Source organism: Protomyctophum parallelum (assembly GCF_964188405.1).
Source record: "Protomyctophum parallelum genome assembly, chromosome: 8".
Classification (NCBI taxonomy): domain Eukaryota; kingdom Metazoa; phylum Chordata; class Actinopteri; order Myctophiformes; family Myctophidae; genus Protomyctophum; species Protomyctophum parallelum.
The window spans coordinates 30,076,619-30,096,474 of record NC_139703.1 but is presented as its reverse complement, the minus strand read 5'-3'; the positions used below and the strand labels follow the sequence as shown (position 1 = coordinate 30,096,474).

Sequence of the window (19,856 nt, the reverse complement as noted above, 5' to 3'; positions counted from 1 at the left end):
AGGATCAGCCAATAGTGAAAATAAAACAAAGCAATGTTTACTGCCAAGTGCCAACCAACCTGTAGGCTATAGTATCTTGAACTCTGACATTTTAGCCCTCCCAATATAACTCACTACCATTATCAATCACCCACACCACACAGAATTCTTTTTTATAATTACTATCTTATATTCACAATCATTCCGGTTGTCAGCCTGATACTATCGTTTCCCATTTTCCTCCCTGCCAACCCCTCCTCTTCTCCCCCTCTCTCCTCTTCTCCCTCTCTCGCTCACCTCTTTTCCCTCCATTTCTCTCCCTCCCCCCTCTCTTTCTCCCTCCCTCCCCCAACTCCCTCTCAGTCTCTACCTCCTTTCCCTCTCTTGCCTCAGTAGTTCCACCAGCCGCCCAGCTGAGAGGTTATTCTCTCCTTCATCCGGCAGCACAGTCTTATTTCTCCACACACCAGCTCTGAGTGGAAGCTCAGTAGGGGTGTCTGGGATATTAGCGCGCTGTGGGGGACAGCTCAGGGACTTCCAGCATCAACGGAAAAAGGTAAGCTTCGCCTTGTAGGGCATTATATTTTCAAGCACTGGGAACTGGATAATAAGAAGATGAGAAAGTTGTAGTCTCTATATAGGTACCATTTATTTCAGTTGATCTGTTGTGCCCCACACAACATTTTCAAAGTCGAAGCAAACTCAGTGACCAAACTTAGCACATATTGACAGTACTGCACATACTATATTAGAGATTAAAATAGTGTGCATTTTGCATCCCAAAATGCAGTTTAAAGTAAATAAAACAACGACCTCTGCATCCATGGGATGAACTACTGTACTGTTTTTTATTCTAGTTTATTTTGCTAGCTTTAGTTATAATAATCATTTATTCTACATGCATATAATCACATTATAACCATATAAAATGAAATGGGAGTTAAATGCTACAATTTGTAAAAATGGCAAAATATTACTCCTAACGTCGTTGAAGTGGGACTCATAAAATGTCCCTGGGACTCATCTAAAAGACCATCCCTGCATCCCGGGACTCATTACATTGAAAACCTATTTACATCACTGCTATACAAGTTATGGGCATCATAATACAGATGTTAGTAATATGTCGAGCGGCTTCAGTAAATGAATGAGATATGATTTGAACTATACCGTTACTCAAGTACAACACCAAATGCACCAATCACAAGTACCTAATCCTACCTGGAAAATTGAAACGTGCAGCCACATAAAAAGTATTTTTGTTTCAACACACAAATCATGAATCCATTAGTTGACTATTTATCATGGCTTTATTTCATGACTTCTGGGATCATAAATTTTGCACCGTAATGTCATGAATTTAGAACCACACATGCAGAGAGAGAGAGAGAGAGAGAGAGAGAGAGAGAGAGAGAGAGCAAAGGGAACAACATATGGGAACATTAAAACATGTGATTACAATCATGATTTACAATTTAGGCATTTAGCATACACTCTTATCCAGTGACTGTGCAGGATTGTGGCCCTAGTCAACAAATGACAGCGTAAATGGTCACGCAAACAAGAGTTCAAAGACAAAATAGCACATGTGATATCATATGATAACACTTTATATATGGTAAGCAATAATGGCCATCTAAGCTAAGTGTCACAGAGAACACCACAGCCAATCGAATATCCCGAATCATCTCTCAACATTAGTCATTGTCACTGTCTTTTGTAGTCATTGTCAGGCAGTGACAATGACAAATTGATTTTTGCAGTGTCGGTGTAAATGTGTCACAATTTCACCCAAAAGAATGTTCAGCACAAACTATCGACGAGAGACGATGCTGCAAAGAAAGTTTTTGTTCTGCCAACATGAAGCTATGGGCATGGCGGTGAATCTATGTGCACCCTGTCCATCATGGCAGTGCTAGATCATGATGTGCCCATGAGTATTCATCAGGAACGGCTAATGGGGCACAGAAGCACGAACCTCTGATTTACTGCCTGTCCTCTGTCAGGCCTAATGACAGGGCAATAGATGCTGCTCATGGAGAAACAGGTGCTGGGAGTGAATGGATGCAAATAAGTGTTGCCATGGGTGATTGTGTGTTTCTTTTTAAATTCCCACACAAATGCTCATTTGCAATATTGTTCACACCTAAGTAGTAATTATGGGAAGATAATGGCACTCTTGATGTAGGGTTTAGTGTCCGGGCCTGGAGTGGGTGGGGGGGAAATTGTGTTCAATTCCTCCGCACAAATATTAAAAAAAAAATGATAATGGTTTCGCGAGACAATATAACGGTCAATTTACTCTATCAGGATATGCCTGTTTTTTCCTGAATAAATGTCACACTCGTTAAAGTCCTTCACAATGAGGTTGTGTCCCCTCATCCACAGCAGATGTGGCTCAGTGAGCAAGAACAAATCATCTCATCAGATCAGTCATATGCATTGATTGATTGACTTTCTGTCCTGAAAACACGTGCCGTCCCAGTGACTCAATTGCCAAATTTACGCTCTGCCGTATGAAGGTGCACCAAAATAGCAGATCTACAAGCTGCTAATGTCTGGCCTCCAGCAAGTAGATCAGCTATTTTCAGTGTGCGACACAGTCATGCTGCGCCATATGAATTAAGGCTTAAATTATGACCTACAGTACAGTATAGCCCTGTTGTTGGAGAAGTAAAGGATTATCCACACAAAATAAGCTATTCTAACAACTCTTCTAACAACTCTTTACCGTCTAGGCTGTGTAACTAGTTTGTACTCTAGGTGTTTATTTACCGTGCACTTAATGTGCTCACTCAATTCCAGGTAATTTGGCACAACAACATTGCATTGCGCTGCACAGCACAACACACACACACCAGTGTTCCAGCTCCCTGCCTGGCTGGACCTGTGTGGAACGTCTCTTTCCACGACTTGTCCCAGAGGAGAATGGGCAAATCCGAAAGTCAAACGGACATCATGGAAAAATCAACTAAACCTGGGAAGTGCCGTTGGAGCGTTGCTGAGATCAGTCTGTCTGTGCTGTTGTTGGTGGTCAGCTGTGCCCTAGCCGGACTCATAGTCCTGTATACGTCTGTTGTAAAAGGTAGGCCCAGGTTCATTTACCCTTTACTGTTCAGGAGGTTATGTGTCATGTGTTTTTGACCCCTAAAAGACGTCCCCGATGTATTGTTGTGAATATTCAGGATACAATTATATTACTGTTTTAAACAAGCCTATACAGAATAGCAACATAACTACATTTCGTTTAATAAATATAATGAAATCCAAAGACTGAGCTTGCACATTTGAATTCATCAAAATAGTTAGCTTCCACTCTGAATATTGCACTTCTTGCCATCATTAAAGAACTTTGTTTCTCCTTAAGAAGACAAGGGGGAAAAAAGACTGAATAGACTTTTATTCAGCTCTCTTACATCCCAATACAGAGCAATCTAACAGGCCAGGTGTATCAAGGGGCTCCTCAGGTGGAGGTAAGTACTGCCTCTGTCTGTCCTCATGCTGATAAACTACTTCAATTTACAACTTTATTTATCCCAGAAGGGCCATTGGTTATGCAGTAAAAACAAACCCACTTCCATTAGAGTATCAGAGACTTGGCAGCACTGCATCAATGAACAAGCATATCAACAGAACAGCAATAAGAACAAATATAAAGTATAGCCTGGCATGGCCAGACTACAAATATCACTGCATAGATATTAGTCTGGAATATCTGTGTGGAACCTGCATTTCCAAAGGGTAAATTAGGGTGAAGTGAGATTGAAATGTATTTTTAACTGGCAGGTTCCCACCTCTTGAACATCAACGTGGTGCTCTAAGTGGGTCATGGGAATGGTGTCTGAAAGTCAAACGTGTCTTTTTGATAGATTGAGTAGAAGGAATGAGTTTTTGCACCAATTTAAAAAATAATCAATCACAGGGCCATGATTTGATTCATCATAATGGAGGAGGCTGACTATAACTGAGTCATCTGCACACTTCAGGACGTATCACTTCTCAAACTGTCATTGACAGTCTTCTGTCCACACACCTGGGGTGAACCTGTAGAAAAACAGAGGTCACCTGACGTGCACTCAGGTTTTGTTGGAGAGGAAGTCAAGCATCCAACCAGCCCGAATCTATACCAACGTATTTGGAGAGTTTGTCCACAAACGGATAGCTTGGAATGAGTTTGACCCAAAACACATTTAGGGGGCCAGGTGCCTGTCACGTTAGAACTAGTTAGAGACATCTCTTCTAACTCCTACACTGGTGCCTATTTAGCAGTGTCAGACAACACAGGGGGATCACTGCTGATAGGACATCACATTTCCTGTTTAGTATACCAAATACATGCAAAACACAGCGAACATAACCCAACCTCTGAGACTAGGACTGGTGGGAGTTGTACTGTAAATCCTGGGACATGTGCTACGTTAACTGTTGACTTTGGCTTTTCCAGGGCAGCACCATCATTCCAACATCAACAACGTGTGCACAACAGCGGAGTGTGTTACAGCAGGTAACATGGGACTTCTTTGCTTTCTCCCTCTTTTAATTGAATTCACTTCTGCTCAGTGGCCTTGTGGTTAGAGTGTCCGCCCTGGGACTGGGAAGTTGGGGCTCAATCCCTGGCCGGGTCATACCAAAGACTCTAAAAATGGGACCCAGTGTGCCTCCCTGATTGACACTCAGCATCAAGGGTTGGATTGGGGGTAAGTCCCTGTGACATAGCGTCATGTCCAGGGGGTGTACTTGTACATCAAGCTGCCTCACACTACAGAAACAGGAGATAGGCTCCTGCCCTATGGGCATCATGGCTCGGCAAGGCTACTTACTTCTGTCCATCTGTTCTTGTTTATTAAAATAAAAAGACAGCATTCTAACTGCATAATGGTTGGTCTCATTCTTTCCTTGCGCCCCAAAGCTGCGCGGCTCTTGCAGAACATGGACGCATCTGTGGAGCCTTGTGAGAACTTCTACCAGTATGCTTGTGGGGGTTGGCTGGAGCACCATGTCATCCCAGAGACCAGTTCCCGTCACAGTGTCTTTGACATTCTGAGGGACAAGCTGGAGATTGTCCTCAAAGGTCAGTCATGTCAGCATTGTTTCTGCTATTACTGTATGTTGCCTAATTTATGCCACTTTGTGTGTTGCAAGCTTGTAGTATCTGCTATTTTTGGCACATATCACTGTCGTAGCAGTGTCTGTTTAAATCAGGCTTATCAGAGTCAAGGATTTAAACGTTGTGGGCTGTGCCTGTATTATGTGGAGTTCAATGGATAGATTGTGAGCTTGTGCAATCTGTACAACATATCAGTTATTATATAATCAGCGTTACGTGTTAATTATGAGGTTCACTTTCTTCCTATTTATTTCTATAGTTGTGTGATGAAGGTTCTATTTGTAGAGAACCCAAAAGTTCAACAAATGAGAAAACACTCAAAGCACTCTTCTGGCACTCTTTTTCTTTTTGCAGGAGTCCTTGAGCTGGAGAACAACCAGGCCAGGGATGCTATCAGGAAGGCTCAAACACTGTACAGCTCCTGCATGAATGAGAGTAAGTCTCATTCAAACACCAGCTGTTAATGACGTGTGTCTTCTCAACTCAACTCAACTTCATTTATATAGCACATTTATCATGACCAGGTCAACCAAAGTGCTGTACAGGTTAAAAGAAAACAAAGAGCAAACAATGCAAACAAATGAGGGGAGCAGGGCTACCTCAAGTGACACTAAAGGCCAAGGAGAACGTTTTAAGCAGAGATTTTAAGGTAATTATGGACTGGGCAGCTCTGGTGTGAAAAGGCAAAGTATTCCAGAGCCTGGGGGCAGCTGCCGCAAAGGCCCGGTGACCTTTTGATCTTTTGTTGGTCACAATCACATCCAGCTTTAGCTGGTCGGGCCGACCTCAAAGCCCTACGTGGGTTGTAATTAGAAATGAGGTCTGCAAAGGATGAGGGTGCTAACCCACTGTGAATTATAACAACATACATTAAAATCTTAAAATCAATGCGGAATCGAACCGGGAGCCAGTGAAGCGAGGCTAGGACTGGAGTGATCTTGCTTCTTGGTTCCAGTGAGGAGACGGGCAGCGGCATTTTGGACCAGCTGTAAGCGCCTGAGCAGCGATTGGTCAATGCCGACATAGAGTGAGTTGCAATAATCCAATCTATGATGAGATGAATGCGTGGATGACCCTCTCCAGGTCATTATGGGAGATATATGGTTTCACTTTAGCTAGCAGTCTGAGATGACAAAAGCTGGTTTTGACGACCGAGCTGACCTGCTGACCTGTTCTGTATGAGGCAACGGATTATACCGGATTGAGTGCTGCTTCTCAAAGTGGGGTCTGTGGACCAACAGCAAAATGAGGAACTGTTTAAACCTAATTGAAGCCCTATTTTATTTTTTGGCAATTTTAAAATAGCCGATATCTATGAGCTCACAACGTGTCATGATGCAATCCATGGCACTGCACTGAGCTTACACATCTGCAATTTTCAAAAGACTGTTGACAGATCTCCTTATGGGTGTCCCTGGCACAAAAAACGTTTTCAAATGCGGCCAAATGTGGCCTTGACAAGAAAATATGTGTGAACCACTGATTATGTCTCATCATCGCTGCAGTGTCAGAGGAACTGTATAGTGTTCTTACATGTGTTGAGTTTGATTGGTGTCGCTTTCAACCGGCAGGCCTCATAGAAGAGCGTGACTCCCAGCCGCTTCTGACGCTCATTGATAGTGTCGGGAACTGGCCTGTTGCCACAGAAGACTGGAACACCACTGCAGGTACGGTGAAACAAAACACTGAAACAGACTGTTGCTCACTCACCCGCACAAACATCTATTTACAGTAAATAGTTGTCTTTGAAATGTAGTGGAGTGAAAGTTTCAAGTATCCAAAAAATGCAAATGAGTGAAGTATACAGATCAAATAATGTACTTAACCCATTTAGGCCTGACGTCGAAATATAAAAAAGTATTCTGAAAGAATATATGTTCTAAGATTTGTGCCACATTTTCACGATTTTTCTAAAATAGCAGACCTGCAAGCTTGTAGCGCGCCACTCGGTGGCGCGCTACGAGCTCGTAGATCAATAGCTAAAGTATAACATAATGCTTAGTTAAAACACCAAAGGAGATTAAGGGCACAGTGCTTAAAGGATGGCCATTTTCAACCTATCTTTATATAACTGGTCCTCTAATGCTCACGATAATATGGAACCATTTGTGTCTACTCACTCTTTGTCTCAGAGGAGGGCAGCCTGTGGACAGTTCAGAAACCCGCCTACCAGTGACATCATCGATGAGGAATTCAATCTAATAGAATAGATCTATTCCTGGAAAGTTAGCAAGCTATAATGGAAGCCATTATTCTCACGTCAATACAAATCTAAATACACATTTTGAAATCTTGTTTGAAAAAGAAAATCTGCCTAACGATGATGTCACTTGTAGGCGGCTGTCTGAAAAAAAAGTTGTACCATTTGCATTAGTGAGGAACAATTATATGAAGATGGGTTGAAAAACAGATGAAGTCATCCTTTAAGTAAATATACTTTGTTACTGTCCACTATTGGAGTGGGGTAGAGTTGTGGTTCTCAATCAGGCCTCTTAAGAATGCTCTGCTCGTTGCCAAGCCCTTGTGCCTCTGTAATTAAATGCAGTAGAGGACGTTGGCTCGGACAGAATTAACCACGCGCGACTGGCATCTGCGCACACGGATATATGAGTATATCCTGCTTCGTGTGTGCACCGTGTTTACTTCCACGAGAAGTCTGTTTGTTTTTTAGGAAACCATGTATGTTGGCCATGGTCTGTAATCTTAGGCCGCTGTGTCTAAATTAATCCATTTTTGGCGGGAACCCCTTTTGGTGTTAGCATTATGTTGTGCTTTAGCTATTTTTGAAAAATTGAAGAACGACTGACATAGAAACATAGCTTTTTCAGAAAACTGTCATTTTCAAACAGACATTTTTAGAATCTGATCTCAGGTCAGAATGGGTTAAGAGATCATTTCTACCTGTTATCACAGAGAAGGCAGAGTGGAGCCTCGAGGACACGCTGGCGACGCTCACTGCTCACTTCAACAAGAAGCCTGTGCTGGAGATGTACGTCTGGACGGATGACAGGGACTCACTTCGCCATGTCATTTACGTAAGGAGTCTGGACACCAACACATGGAGCTTAGCTACGCAATGTCTACAGCAAAGACCTTCATTACAACAGGGCGGTCATAATCCAAGTTATTATGAAAGGACAGTGCATGCACATCCAACAAGCCCAGCACAGGACAAACAGCAATACATACAAGTATCAGTCTTTGAAAACAAGCCCCAAAAGAAGCAAATACAGGCCACATGAACACTTTGAACCTAATATACGTCAGTTATTTGAAAATAGACAATCTACAAGCTCACAATGTGTTGCATCATGAGCTTGTAGACCTGCTATTTTCAAAGAAAAATGTTGAAAAATAATGTTTTTGAAAATGGGGCTCCCACCCTGGCACAAAAATATTTTCAGGTCTGTACAAATTTGTACTTGGCCACATAAAAACGTTTGAGAACTACTGATTCAAACAACATTTACGAAGCAAGCCCAAATAAGCAACTACACTTTAGAAACGAGCCCAAAAACCACAACCCACAACTACTAATATTTACAAGCAACTTTACAGAAAAACAAGACCAAAGTTCATCTGCAGGAATGAATATTACTGATGAAGAAACATTATAACAATAAGCAGTGGAGCATATTTTGACAGTGTGCAGACCTCGTTTTTTTTCTTCGTTTTTTTTTTAATGCTTTGTTTATTCTTCATTATCAGATTGACCAGCCAGCACTCGGGATGCCATCCAGAGACTATTACTTCAACGATGGAAACTACAAAAGGGTGATGCATCCATTCCAATGTTGTGCTGCTAACATGATTTTAGTGTTAAAAAACCCCAAAACTAAAAACAATAGGGCCCTACTTTGACTTATCCCTTATGCCTAAAGTAATCTTATTAAGCTTTAAAAATATATATAATAATAATAATAATTAAAATAGAAAATACTAAAATCAACGCATTATGAGCTTGTAGATTGGATATTTTTACAATTTTAAAATGTGTTTGAATGAAAAATGCTTAATACGATAATTTTAGGCATAGAGGGACAAGGCCGCGCAAGGTAGTAGTCTCTATACCTCACATCCAGACAATGTGAGACAGGGTGTACTGATACTGAACTGTGTGAAAACTATTTGGAAATTAACCGAAAGAAAAAACACGCTTTATGAAATAAATGCAACATTTTTGGGGCGGTCCATCATATTGGGACAGTATATTAAGTCGTATGGTTTTAAAAGTAGTGGGCGACTCTGGGCATAGGTGTGTTACCGGTGGTTTTCTCCAGTGTCCGAGTCGATTAGATTTCCCCAAATCTAAGCAGAGAAAGGTAAACAATAGCTATATGGACCACTTTCAACCTGGCGTTACTATTTTGGCATCTCATTATAGGCAGGCATTTTCATAAATGTTCTCAAATGTTCACAAATCGCTATTTGTCATGTAATAGGGCTTAAGTCGTTAATTTGTTCATTTTCTTCATCCACAATTGTGTATCAGGTACGAGAGGCTTACCTGCATTTCATGGTCTCAATTGCCAAAATAGTTCGTGAGGACAGGAACCTAACTCAGGATGACGATGGTGTTTGGGAGGAGATGATGCAGGTGCTGGAGCTGGAGACAGACATTGCCAATGTGAGTAACAGACACAACAGGAAATTTAACTGTGGAAAAGCGAGGGAAACTGAACCAATAATGACAAGATGACCGATGAGAAACATCCTCCTTTACAGTTATAGAACCAGGCTTCTGAAAAACATCAACAGAACCTTTTTTTTTAGAGACATGCAGCAAAGGTTGTCATGAACGGGACTTGAACTGTGAACATGCAGCGTGCTGTCAGTGTCAGGCCAGAGCCTACATGTGGCATACGCCTGGACCACTAGGCCAGTGGGCACCCCCAGAACCCTTTTGTCGTGCTCAACACTATTCACACAAATGGGTCACAAAAGTGACCCATTCTCAGCTCTTAAAATTTCTTGAATGACATTTGTCAAAAGTGGTGTGTGATGAAGTATGAAATGTGTCTTTATTCTGTTTCCTAACAGGCTACATCCCCGGTTGAAGAGCGTCAGGATGTCACCATTCTCTACAACAAGATGACACTCACTGAGCTACAGGACAAGTTTGGTTTTAATGTAAGTGTGCTTGCTTTTATATTACCCCTCAAATTAAATGGACCAAGTTCAAATTCTGATTCATTAAAATGCTAACAGCCTAGAGGCCAGAAGGTCATTAGCTCAAATTCATGGAATGTCTGGGAAATATTATTGCCCTTCTCCCCATAAACAACTAGAAAAGTGTGCTATAGTCTCTGACCTGCAGCCGTCCGGCCTGGTAATTACAACCACTAGGAGAATATTCTGTGAAAATAGTAGATCTACAAGCTGACAACTTGGCGCGTAGTTCGGATATTTCAGTTGAAGAGGTTTGGTTTAGCGCCCCGGGGGACCCCAGTCAACAAAGTATATAAAATGGTGGTTAACCTCCATCACTTCGAGAAATAGTTCATCACATCACATAAAACTGTGGTTGTTCTGACAGTTTCTTGGGTGTGAATGAATATATGACTGTGGGGCAGTGGTGGACAACTAAGTGCATTTTCTCAAGTACTGTACTTAAGTATTTTACTTTATTTAAAAACGTCATACTTGTACTCCTACATCTCTGAGGCAAGTATGCTTTTTACTCCACGACAATTAGTTGACAGTTAATACTAGTTAGTTGTAGTAACAAGTTAAATCTGTAAAGTAATTTTCAGTAGTTTACAGATTTAGGTTATTACTACAAGTCATACATAAATGTAGGCTATATTTCACTTGAGCTGTTTGAAAAGAGTTAATCTACATTCTATAAGCTCTCAACCCGTCAGGTTGTGAGCTTGTAGGACGGCTTTTACTTTTACTTTAGTACTTTAACCATTTAACCCCAGCATCCTTATACTGGGAAAACTTTCACTGAAAATAGTCGATCGACAAGCTCACAACACATTGCGTTGCAATGCGTGGTGAGCTTGTTGATCGCCTATTTTCAGCAAAGATATTTAAAGGGGAATAATACCACTCATTTTCAACATTGAATTTACTATAGAGAGTTAGAGTTGCTGGAATTGATTGTTGGGGTCATCAGTGACGGAAGGTTTACTCTTTGGCTTGCAGAGTGAAAACACCTTTTGGTGTTTTAAACATTATGTTATAATTTAGCTATTGAAGAATAACAGATCTACAAGCTCACTCGGTGGCGCTCGGTGGCGCGCTACGAGCTTGTCAATACTTTGTAACAGAGTATTGACCTTTTTTTATATTGTGGTATTGAGTACTTGTTCCATCACCGGGTTGCATTGACAGGATATACGACCGTGGTGGGACAGTGCAGCGTTGAATGTTTCTCAAAACACAATAACCATGAACAACAATTTGTCCTGAATAAACACATTCGCTGGGGAGGTCCATGCATCTGCTTTTGATATAAGAATAATAATAATTTGGTCCACACACTCCAGCGAAATGTGGTATCTGCATTTGTCCTAGCCTATCAGGAGCAGTGGACACTACGCTACAGGGGCAGTGCCTCCTGCCTGAGGGAGCAATTAGTAGGGGTTAAGTTTCTGGCACTTGGACACGTAGACTAGGACCGGGACGTGAACCGAGGACCTTCTGTTTCCCTGTTAGCCAAACAATACTCACGACCAAACCCATCATAACGGACTTACAGAAAAAATACAAAAACTCGGGAATCACAGAAGCATGTTGTTCTCTGCTGCGGTGCTAGGGAGATAATGTGAGCTGGTAACAGCTCCCTAATCATGAATGTGGTACAGCTGGACAGGGCGGGGCAGCCTCAGTTGATTGCAGCCAGGTGAGGTCCACAGACTCCACAGCATACTGTACATAGACCACAGCAACAGTGTAGTCACTAAAGACTAAATGGAACAAATAATACAAGTATTGCTGTAGAGTGAGGTGTGCATATATGCAAGCATATAACAGGGCCTGTCTACCCAATCAGCAGATCCCCCTCCCCTCTGGTCATTCTTTTTTATGACCTATGGGAATGTGATTTATCCCTGCTTCTGGTTACACTGAATTAAATGTAGATATGTAGACCGTCTGACATGTGTGATATTAAATATCACAATTTAAACAACTTAGTTACAATAATGCATGTTAAGCCACTGGCGCCCCTATTTTGGTTTCTGCAGGGTTTTAATTGGACACGGTTTGTACGAGGTGTCATGTCCAGCGTGACTGTTGATGTCCAGCAGGAGGAGGAGGTGGTGGTCTACAGCTCTCCCTACCTGGAGAAGATGAACCAAGTTCTCGCCAGACATAGCGCCAGGTCAGCCTGTAAAAATAGTACATAACAGCTATTAAACCATGATCATGATTATAGTATTATATTTCGGAAATGAATGCCCTACTTTTTGCCATTTTTGCTATTTCCTGAAAAGTAACGGTTTTACAAGATTTTCACCTGTCAGCTATGAATACATTTTGTATGGGTTCTGTAGCATGACCAGTAGATTCCCCTCTATGCTCCCAGAACTATGCAAAACTACCTCACATGGCAGCTTGTCATGGATCGGGTCAGCAGTCTGAGCCGTCGTTTCAAAGACGCCAGAGCTCAGTACAGAAAGGTAAGAATGTAACCATGCAAGAAATTGAGGTACCTTAGTTAAAACAGTGATTCTCAGACATTTTCATGTCAAGGAGGACCCCCAAATTGATATGTATGCGGATGCTCATCTGTAAAGATGCGGTTCCAGGGTCAAGAGAAGATTTGTGTAGCCTACAAGCTCACAGTGCTTGTAGATCATTTATTTTTAAATAGAAGAAAAAATATTTTTTTGAGAATCTGTGACATGACATTACTTCCTGTGTGTGTGTGTGTGTGTGTGTGTGTGTGTGTGTGTGTGTGTGTGTGTGTGTGTGTGTGTGTGTGTGCATGCGCATGTCAGTCTCTATATGGGACCACAGTAGAGGATGCTCGGTGGCGTGATTGCGTGCGCTATGTCCAGGACAGCATGGAAAACGCCGTTGGGGCTTTATATGTGCGTGAGACCTTTGCTGGAGAAAGTAAGCGCATGGTGAGTGTCATAAAAGTCCTATTCTGCCATTCATTTAAAGATGCAGAAAAGTCTGTAGAAAACCTTTCTCAGCCTTGAAAGACAGATGAGGAGCCAGCTGTTCCTCCATACTAGTTTAGTTTGAGCCCCTGGTTGTTACAAAATCCCTGTGACTCTTGAATTAATTCAATTCAATTGATCATACATTCAATTCAATTATCATCATACAAATAATTGATTAATGATTGAAATGTGTTTTTGGCATTTGACATTGGATCATTATAGTTATGTAAATAAAACCATTTCTGTTACTAAAATCGCACAGGGCAGTTCTGACAAGTTTCTGAAATGACACTTTTAAACATTTAGCCTAAAATACACAACATAGTGATGCCAGTTTTAAAGTGGTTAAAAGTGCATGGACAATGTGGTGGAAAACTGGAAATATGTCATTGCAATTCATTTAATCCAGATGTTTTTCATGGAAAATATTCTGACGATTCTGGCCTAGGTATGGCAAACATTTAGATAAAGCCCTCACACGAGATATCAAACCAATCAGTGCTAAATTGAGTTAACAAGAGTTTTTTGTGGTTGCATATTGATGGAAATATCACATCTAATCTAAGGAGTTTCAGGAGTTTGGCCAGGAGTAGGCTGAGCTGTGGACATTGCTCTTGTTTTTATGTATGTCATTTAGTTTTTTGTTTTCAGTGTTATGTCAAACGTATGCATGTGTGTTGCATACAAGGCTGCTGGGTGGCAAGACAAATTTCAGTGTGGCCTGACATTAAAGTACTATATCATATCATATCATATCATATCATATCATATCATATCATATCATATCATATCAATAACTAAACTATATCATATGTGTACAGGTCAGTGACCTCATCAGTAAGATTCAGGAAGCGTATGTAGAAACCCTGGAGGAGCTGAGCTGGATGGACACTCTGTCTAAGGAGAAGGCAAGAGAGAAGGTACCCACTTTTTATTTTTTTATCCCACGATTTTGTAAACCATTTTTTCACCCAGTGTCAATTATCTAATGTAATCCTGGGCTCTACACTCCCTCTGCCAATCTGGGGAGAGCAACGGACTGACCTCACCTTCAATGAGACTGACCCTTCAATGCATGAGTCCAAGTCGCTTCTTTTTCACCTGACAGGGGGGAGTTTCCCTGGTTGGACGTAGTGTGTGGAAGGAACACGTTATTCCGAGGCAGTTTAGAGACCAGGATTACTGCATGTTTTATGTGCAAACGCACATTATGCAAACGCCACACAGAAAGCATGGCTTTTTGAACATGAGCTCTTCGCATTTGGTGAATCTTTTTTTTCTTCATTTATTTAAATTGTATATCGTACAAATGATTGTTTATCAATTTATTTATGTAAATGATGCCTATTGTGCAGCTTTTGGTAATTGAATGTAACTTTTTGACATCTTGTAATAATACATTTATTCATAGCATGTCGAACGTTTCTTTGCACTAGTATGAACGTTAACCACTTTCAACCTGGCGAAAAATGTATACATACTTCATCATCATCATCATCATACAACAAAGCATATTGAGCTCAAGCGGTCAAGTGAGGATTCTCAGTTTTATACTTACTTTTAACCATGATCGACACTGTATGTCTTGCAGGCAATGGCCATTACAGAGCATATAGGCTATCCAGACCATATTTTGGAGGACAACAATCAGAAACTTGACCAAGAGTATGCCCATGTAAGTAAGGACTCGCTTTCTCTCCTGTCCTTTACTTACTTACTACACACTACATGAGAGATCCATTGTAATCCCGGATCATGCTTTCAATCAATTCAATTCAATGTCTCTCATCATTCAGCTCAACTTTAGTGAGGATAACTATTTTGAGAACACCCTCGCGAACCTTGAGACTGAGGCGCAGAAGAGTCTGAAGAAACTCAGAGAGCCGGTTGACCCTGACTTGTAAGTAAGCAGTTGCTGGAGATCCAGCCCTTCAGGCTGTAAATAACACAGCTATTATTCAAGTAATATATCGCTTAATTGGTTAACCCATTTAGGCCTGACCTCAATCCTCCAGTTTTCTGAAATAAATATTTTCATGATTAAAAAGAAATAGCAGACCTACAAGCTCCACCGAGTGGCGCGCTATGAGCTTGTAGATCTGCTATTTTTCAATAGCTAAATTATAACATAATGGGTTAAGAACCCCCTTTTGTTTTGTTTTAAAAATTGAACCCTGCAGAACTCTATTCACTGCACGCAGGTTCTCAATGCATAAAGTCCCTATAAGGTCTAAATATTTCACTGTTGTCTAAGTTGGATCATTGGCTATCACAACACCATTACACAGAAGTAGCCTAAGATTTAGACTCTTGTAGAGGTATTTTTCGATTCTGACATCATCTCTCTACATTGGCAGCGCCCCTAGCGGCCAATGTTCTGTTGCGCATTTACAATGGCGTGAAATCCATGCCAGATTCCGAGACAGAGTGGATCAAAACACATTTTTTATTGAAAACAACGCACCGTAAACATTCAAGCACAGAACGTAGGCCAAGCTGAGAAGTGGGGCAGCAACGTAAAGCACCTTAGATTTTGCATATGTACATGTTAAGAGCGATTATAGGTCCGCGAGCAAAACATTGAAAGCCCATGAGTAATGAAGTCTTAGACTCTCGTAGAGAGATGATGTCAGAATCGAAAAATACCTCTATGAGAGTTTAAATCTTAGGCTAACACAGAAGCATATTCACTGTGTGAAATTCAGACTCACACGAGTCACACCACAACGTCCAAAAAAATCTGGATCCGTTTTTAATTCGTTTTTTTCAATGTTCTCTAAGGTGGATCATTGGTGCTGCCGAAGTGAATGCATTCTACTTGCCAAACAGAAACCAGATTGGTAAGAGATTTTTAAGGGGCGCTAGCCCTTCCTATGTCTAGCTTTGAGGGTTTGTGCACACACAAACATTGAATGCCATTGACAATGAATGGCCAGCTTTGAACATTGTGTACACAAATATTGAATGAGAGCAGTTATACTGTTACTGTACCATACAGATTGGTTAAAATAATGCCCCCCCCAGGTGTTATGGTATGCCTAGAGGAGATTGGTGTATGGATCCCAAAACCTATACCAATCAATCACTCATCCCTGCTATCGATCTTTCTTTTACAGCAATAGTTGAGGTGCAGTCAGTAACCTGGAATGAGATTCTGCTAAAGTTACGTAATAGTTGATATATTTCTGGCGTTAAATGGCTTCATAAGAATCTCCTACTGGGTGGGGACAGGTCTTTGTGGCCACTGACTTGGCTGATGAAACAAAACTTGGGCTGCCACAAGCCTATTTTCCTATGTTTTCCTCCAAATCGTTTCAATTCCCCAGTTAAATATCTAAACAACTGAAAATATACCCCCCCCCCCCCCAGAAAACCATATGTTGCTGGTGGTTTGGCGTATATTGCTTGCATTCATCAGTTTGGATCTGAGCTGTCCATCTTAAGCCAGATTCATGTTTCAGAAACAGAGTCGGCCGACATTTCGGTAAAAAGTGCAGTTGTAACTCAACCAGTTCTCTATAGACTACAGGGGTTTAAGTAATTAATTAATTCTCAACTCTAATTGTGCAGTATTTCCTGCTGGGATTCTGCAGCCACCGTTCTTCAGTAAGCATCAGCTCCAGGCCCTGAACTTCGGTGGAATAGGAATGGTCATTGGCCATGAGATCACACACGGATTCGACGATAATGGTAATCCATCACTGGTATTTAATAGACGTCATGACTCACGATTTCAGACACCGGGCACGATTTCATCACAGGCATTTTACGAGATCAGAAATAATAAATACACTTTATCATAATGGCTTTTTGTCATTTTTAATAATAATTTGTTATCGGTCGAGGCCAGCGACCAGTGATTCATCACAACAGTATTGTCCAACTCAATATGTTGCGTCATATTTCAAGAATACATTTTGACTTGGTTGATTTATGTTTGGGTTTGCAGGGCGTAATTTTGACAAGGACGGCAATATGCTCAACTGGTGGAGTAACTACTCTGCGGAGCACTTTAAAGACCAGTCACAGTGCATGGTGCAACAATATGGCAGCTTCAACTGGAAGCTCGCAGGTGGACAAAACGTGAGTAATGCCTGACTTATACCTGGGAGCACGCCGGCGTCGCGTACACCAAAAACAGTCGAACTACAAGCTCGCAATGTGTCACGCTGCGACACGTTGTGAGCTCGAAGATCTTCTATTTTTGGCCAACTAAGTATGTATCAGGCTTAGGGCCGATTCATACTCCTATTTTAGAGCCGAATAAAAGTCGGTTCGGCGCTGTAGAGCCTACAATGTGACGTCATTGGTTAGATAAGTAGCATGTTAAAAAATATTATGTTTTTGTCCCTAATGTTTGACTATTAAACACCTTTTATTAAGTAACCCTCTGAATGAGTACTTCTATGTTTGTTTGTTCTGTGGTTTTATCTGTGTGACTGCAGGTCAGTGGAATCAGCACCCTGGGAGAGAATATTGCGGACAATGGAGGAGTTCGTCAAGCTTATAAGGTATTTTTGTCGTCACAACATCACAAAACCACATTCCACAAATATGAGAATTACAATTATTCGGGACACCCTGCTAGCCACACACATTCTTTCCTAAACATTTGAAATGTGTTTTTAATGTGAATGTGAACTGTATGCCTCCACCTGTGTTTACGTTATGTTTTTAATGTGAATGTGAACTGTATGCCTCCACCTGTGTTTACAGGCCTATTTGAAATGGGTGGAGCGAGAGGGCGAAGAGCTTTCTTTACCAGGTTTAGACATGGATCACAAGCAACTTTTCTTTCTTAACTTTGCCCAAGTGAGTAACAAAAATCACGAAGGAGGAATTTGTGATTGCGGAATACATCAGCAGACAAAGGGTTGATTTAAACCATTTCTCCACTTAGAGGTGCCAAGAACAAAAGCCCACAGGGGACTTGTTTTACCCCCTGCACGCTTGGTTTTCAAGGGGGGGGGGAAAGAGTCAAACATCCGAAAAGGGGAGCTGAAAGGTTCACCTCATTCCAGATAATTTCTACACTATGTGGCACTGGGGGGATCGGGGTCTGGGGGGCAGCCAAAGTAAAGACCACTGTGGTTCCAGATAAAGGAAAACATAAGTCTGTTTGTCAGTCATGGACAGAAAACGGGTCAAATAGCCAGTATAAATTTATATAGCCAATAAGCATAACACCCACACTCACTCTGTAGGGATTATGAGTTGTTGTGTGGAGTAAAACATCCAAAGGTTCCATTGAAATGTCATGTTTCAAGGCATACAAATAAATCTGATACATGGAACAGAACAGAACAGATTGTTTTTCTTTTTTCCCCCTTCTTGAATAAAGTTTGTTCCTAGTGTTTTATGTAAAGCGCTTTGGGTATTTAGAAATATAAATTTGAGCTATTATTATGTTATTATTACTATGTTAATAAGAATAATTATAATAAAGTGTAAGATTTAAAGTGCTATAACAGAACAGACAATGATGTATGTCAGGGTCTATTGGTGCTTTAATATTTGTAGTAGTATTATATTGTAATTGTCTCCATTAACGCCCATGCCACTGCCTCCAAGCTGAAGGAATACGTTTCTCTTTCCAGGTGTGGTGTGGTGCCTATCGGCCTGAGTATGCCAGCCAGTCCATCAAGACCGACTCACACAGTCCCTTAGAATATAGGTTAAGCCCTTTTAATATGATTAACCATTGATAAATATATAATATGTGTTTTTCTCCAGATCTCATACTCTGTAATCTGTATCTCTCGTTTTCAGGGTACTTGGGTCCCTCCAGAACTTCGAAGCTTTCTCTGAAGCATTCCAGTGCAAGAAAGGTAGTGTAATGAATCCTGAAATGAAATGTCGGGTCTGGTAGAAAGTTGTCCTACTTGTATTCAATACTTGATCTGGGCATGTCGACTCAAAAGAACAAGGTTAACATCTTCAACCCACAGAGAGAATTCTGCATCCAATGTATTTACAAAATAGATTTTACACGCACATGTAGTATAATGGATTGGATAATGAAAATAGACACTTGCTTTGGATATCTATAACATCTCAATTTAGAAGTATTGTCTGTGGATGAATAGGTCACCTGTTCTTGCTTACAAGTGGTTTTGCTTCCTACTGCTGTGAGTGACGAGTGGCTCTGTGAGTGAAAAAGACTCCATAGAAAACCAAGGCGTTCTAGAAAGGTTAAGCCTATAGCTGGCCTGAAATGCTTTATCAGCCTTTAAAAAAAATGTAATCCCTGAAAATCATCTCTTGTGCTGATTCATTGCCATTTGGCAGTAAATTGCCTCGGTATCTTTTTCTGTGATATTGTTTTTCTTTTTTTTAAACATTGTGCCACAAAAAATAATAATAATCGGAACAGTGAACAATCTTCTGAAATAAATGAATGCTCTTAGCTCTTTACCAAAGTAGGGCTAGAGAAGAATTAGTCACTCTCTGTGATTTTGTCATTTACTGTTAAATGAAACACTTTACCTGAAGACTCTAAGACTGTTAAATCTTTGCGGCTTTAAGTGTAACCTTAATGTAAAACTGACAGCTTACAATATTTCTTACAGCTAGGGAGTGGATTTGAAATGTACAAAGCTCCTTAGTCATTTATGTCAGACGCCATGGATTTGTTTCTGGTTGAGTCCTTT

At 41.0% G+C, this 19,856-nt stretch overlaps 1 protein-coding gene across 1 annotated transcript; it reads left to right on the top strand.

Annotated features, from left to right (window-relative positions):
- The first annotated feature begins 386 nt into the window (after nucleotides 1-386).
- mmel1 (membrane metallo-endopeptidase-like 1) lies at nucleotides 387-19,564 on the top strand. Its single transcript, XM_083770412.1, has 24 exons — nucleotides 387-535; nucleotides 2,785-3,064; nucleotides 3,408-3,452; nucleotides 4,424-4,483; nucleotides 4,889-5,050; nucleotides 5,441-5,521; nucleotides 6,658-6,753; nucleotides 8,000-8,121; nucleotides 8,795-8,860; nucleotides 9,579-9,713; nucleotides 10,127-10,216; nucleotides 12,280-12,416; nucleotides 12,621-12,714; nucleotides 13,036-13,164; nucleotides 14,028-14,126; nucleotides 14,798-14,881; nucleotides 15,003-15,106; nucleotides 15,988-16,046; nucleotides 16,777-16,896; nucleotides 17,156-17,289; nucleotides 17,652-17,717; nucleotides 17,923-18,018; nucleotides 18,804-18,880; nucleotides 18,976-19,564. Exons 2-24 carry the CDS (start codon nucleotides 2,908-2,910, stop codon nucleotides 19,073-19,075), a joined length of 2,313 nt encoding a protein of 770 aa, XP_083626538.1. The 5' UTR covers nucleotides 387-535; nucleotides 2,785-2,907; the 3' UTR covers nucleotides 19,076-19,564.
- Nucleotides 19,565-19,856: the final 292 nt, after the last annotated feature.

What these genes read in the sequence shown, in the direction of transcription:
- mmel1 (XM_083770412.1), top strand. Translation starts at nt 2,908, where the DNA reads ATGGGCAAATCCGAAAGTCAAACGGACATCATGGAAAAATCAACTAAA. An exon ending in ACGATGGAAACTACAAAAGG is followed by an intron (nt 8,861 to 9,578) that starts GTGATGCATCCA and finishes ATTGTGTATCAG; the next exon opens with GTACGAGAGGCTTACCTGCA. An exon ending in GAGTTCGTCAAGCTTATAAG is followed by an intron (nt 17,718 to 17,922) that starts GTATTTTTGTCG and finishes CTGTGTTTACAG; the next exon opens with GCCTATTTGAAATGGGTGGA.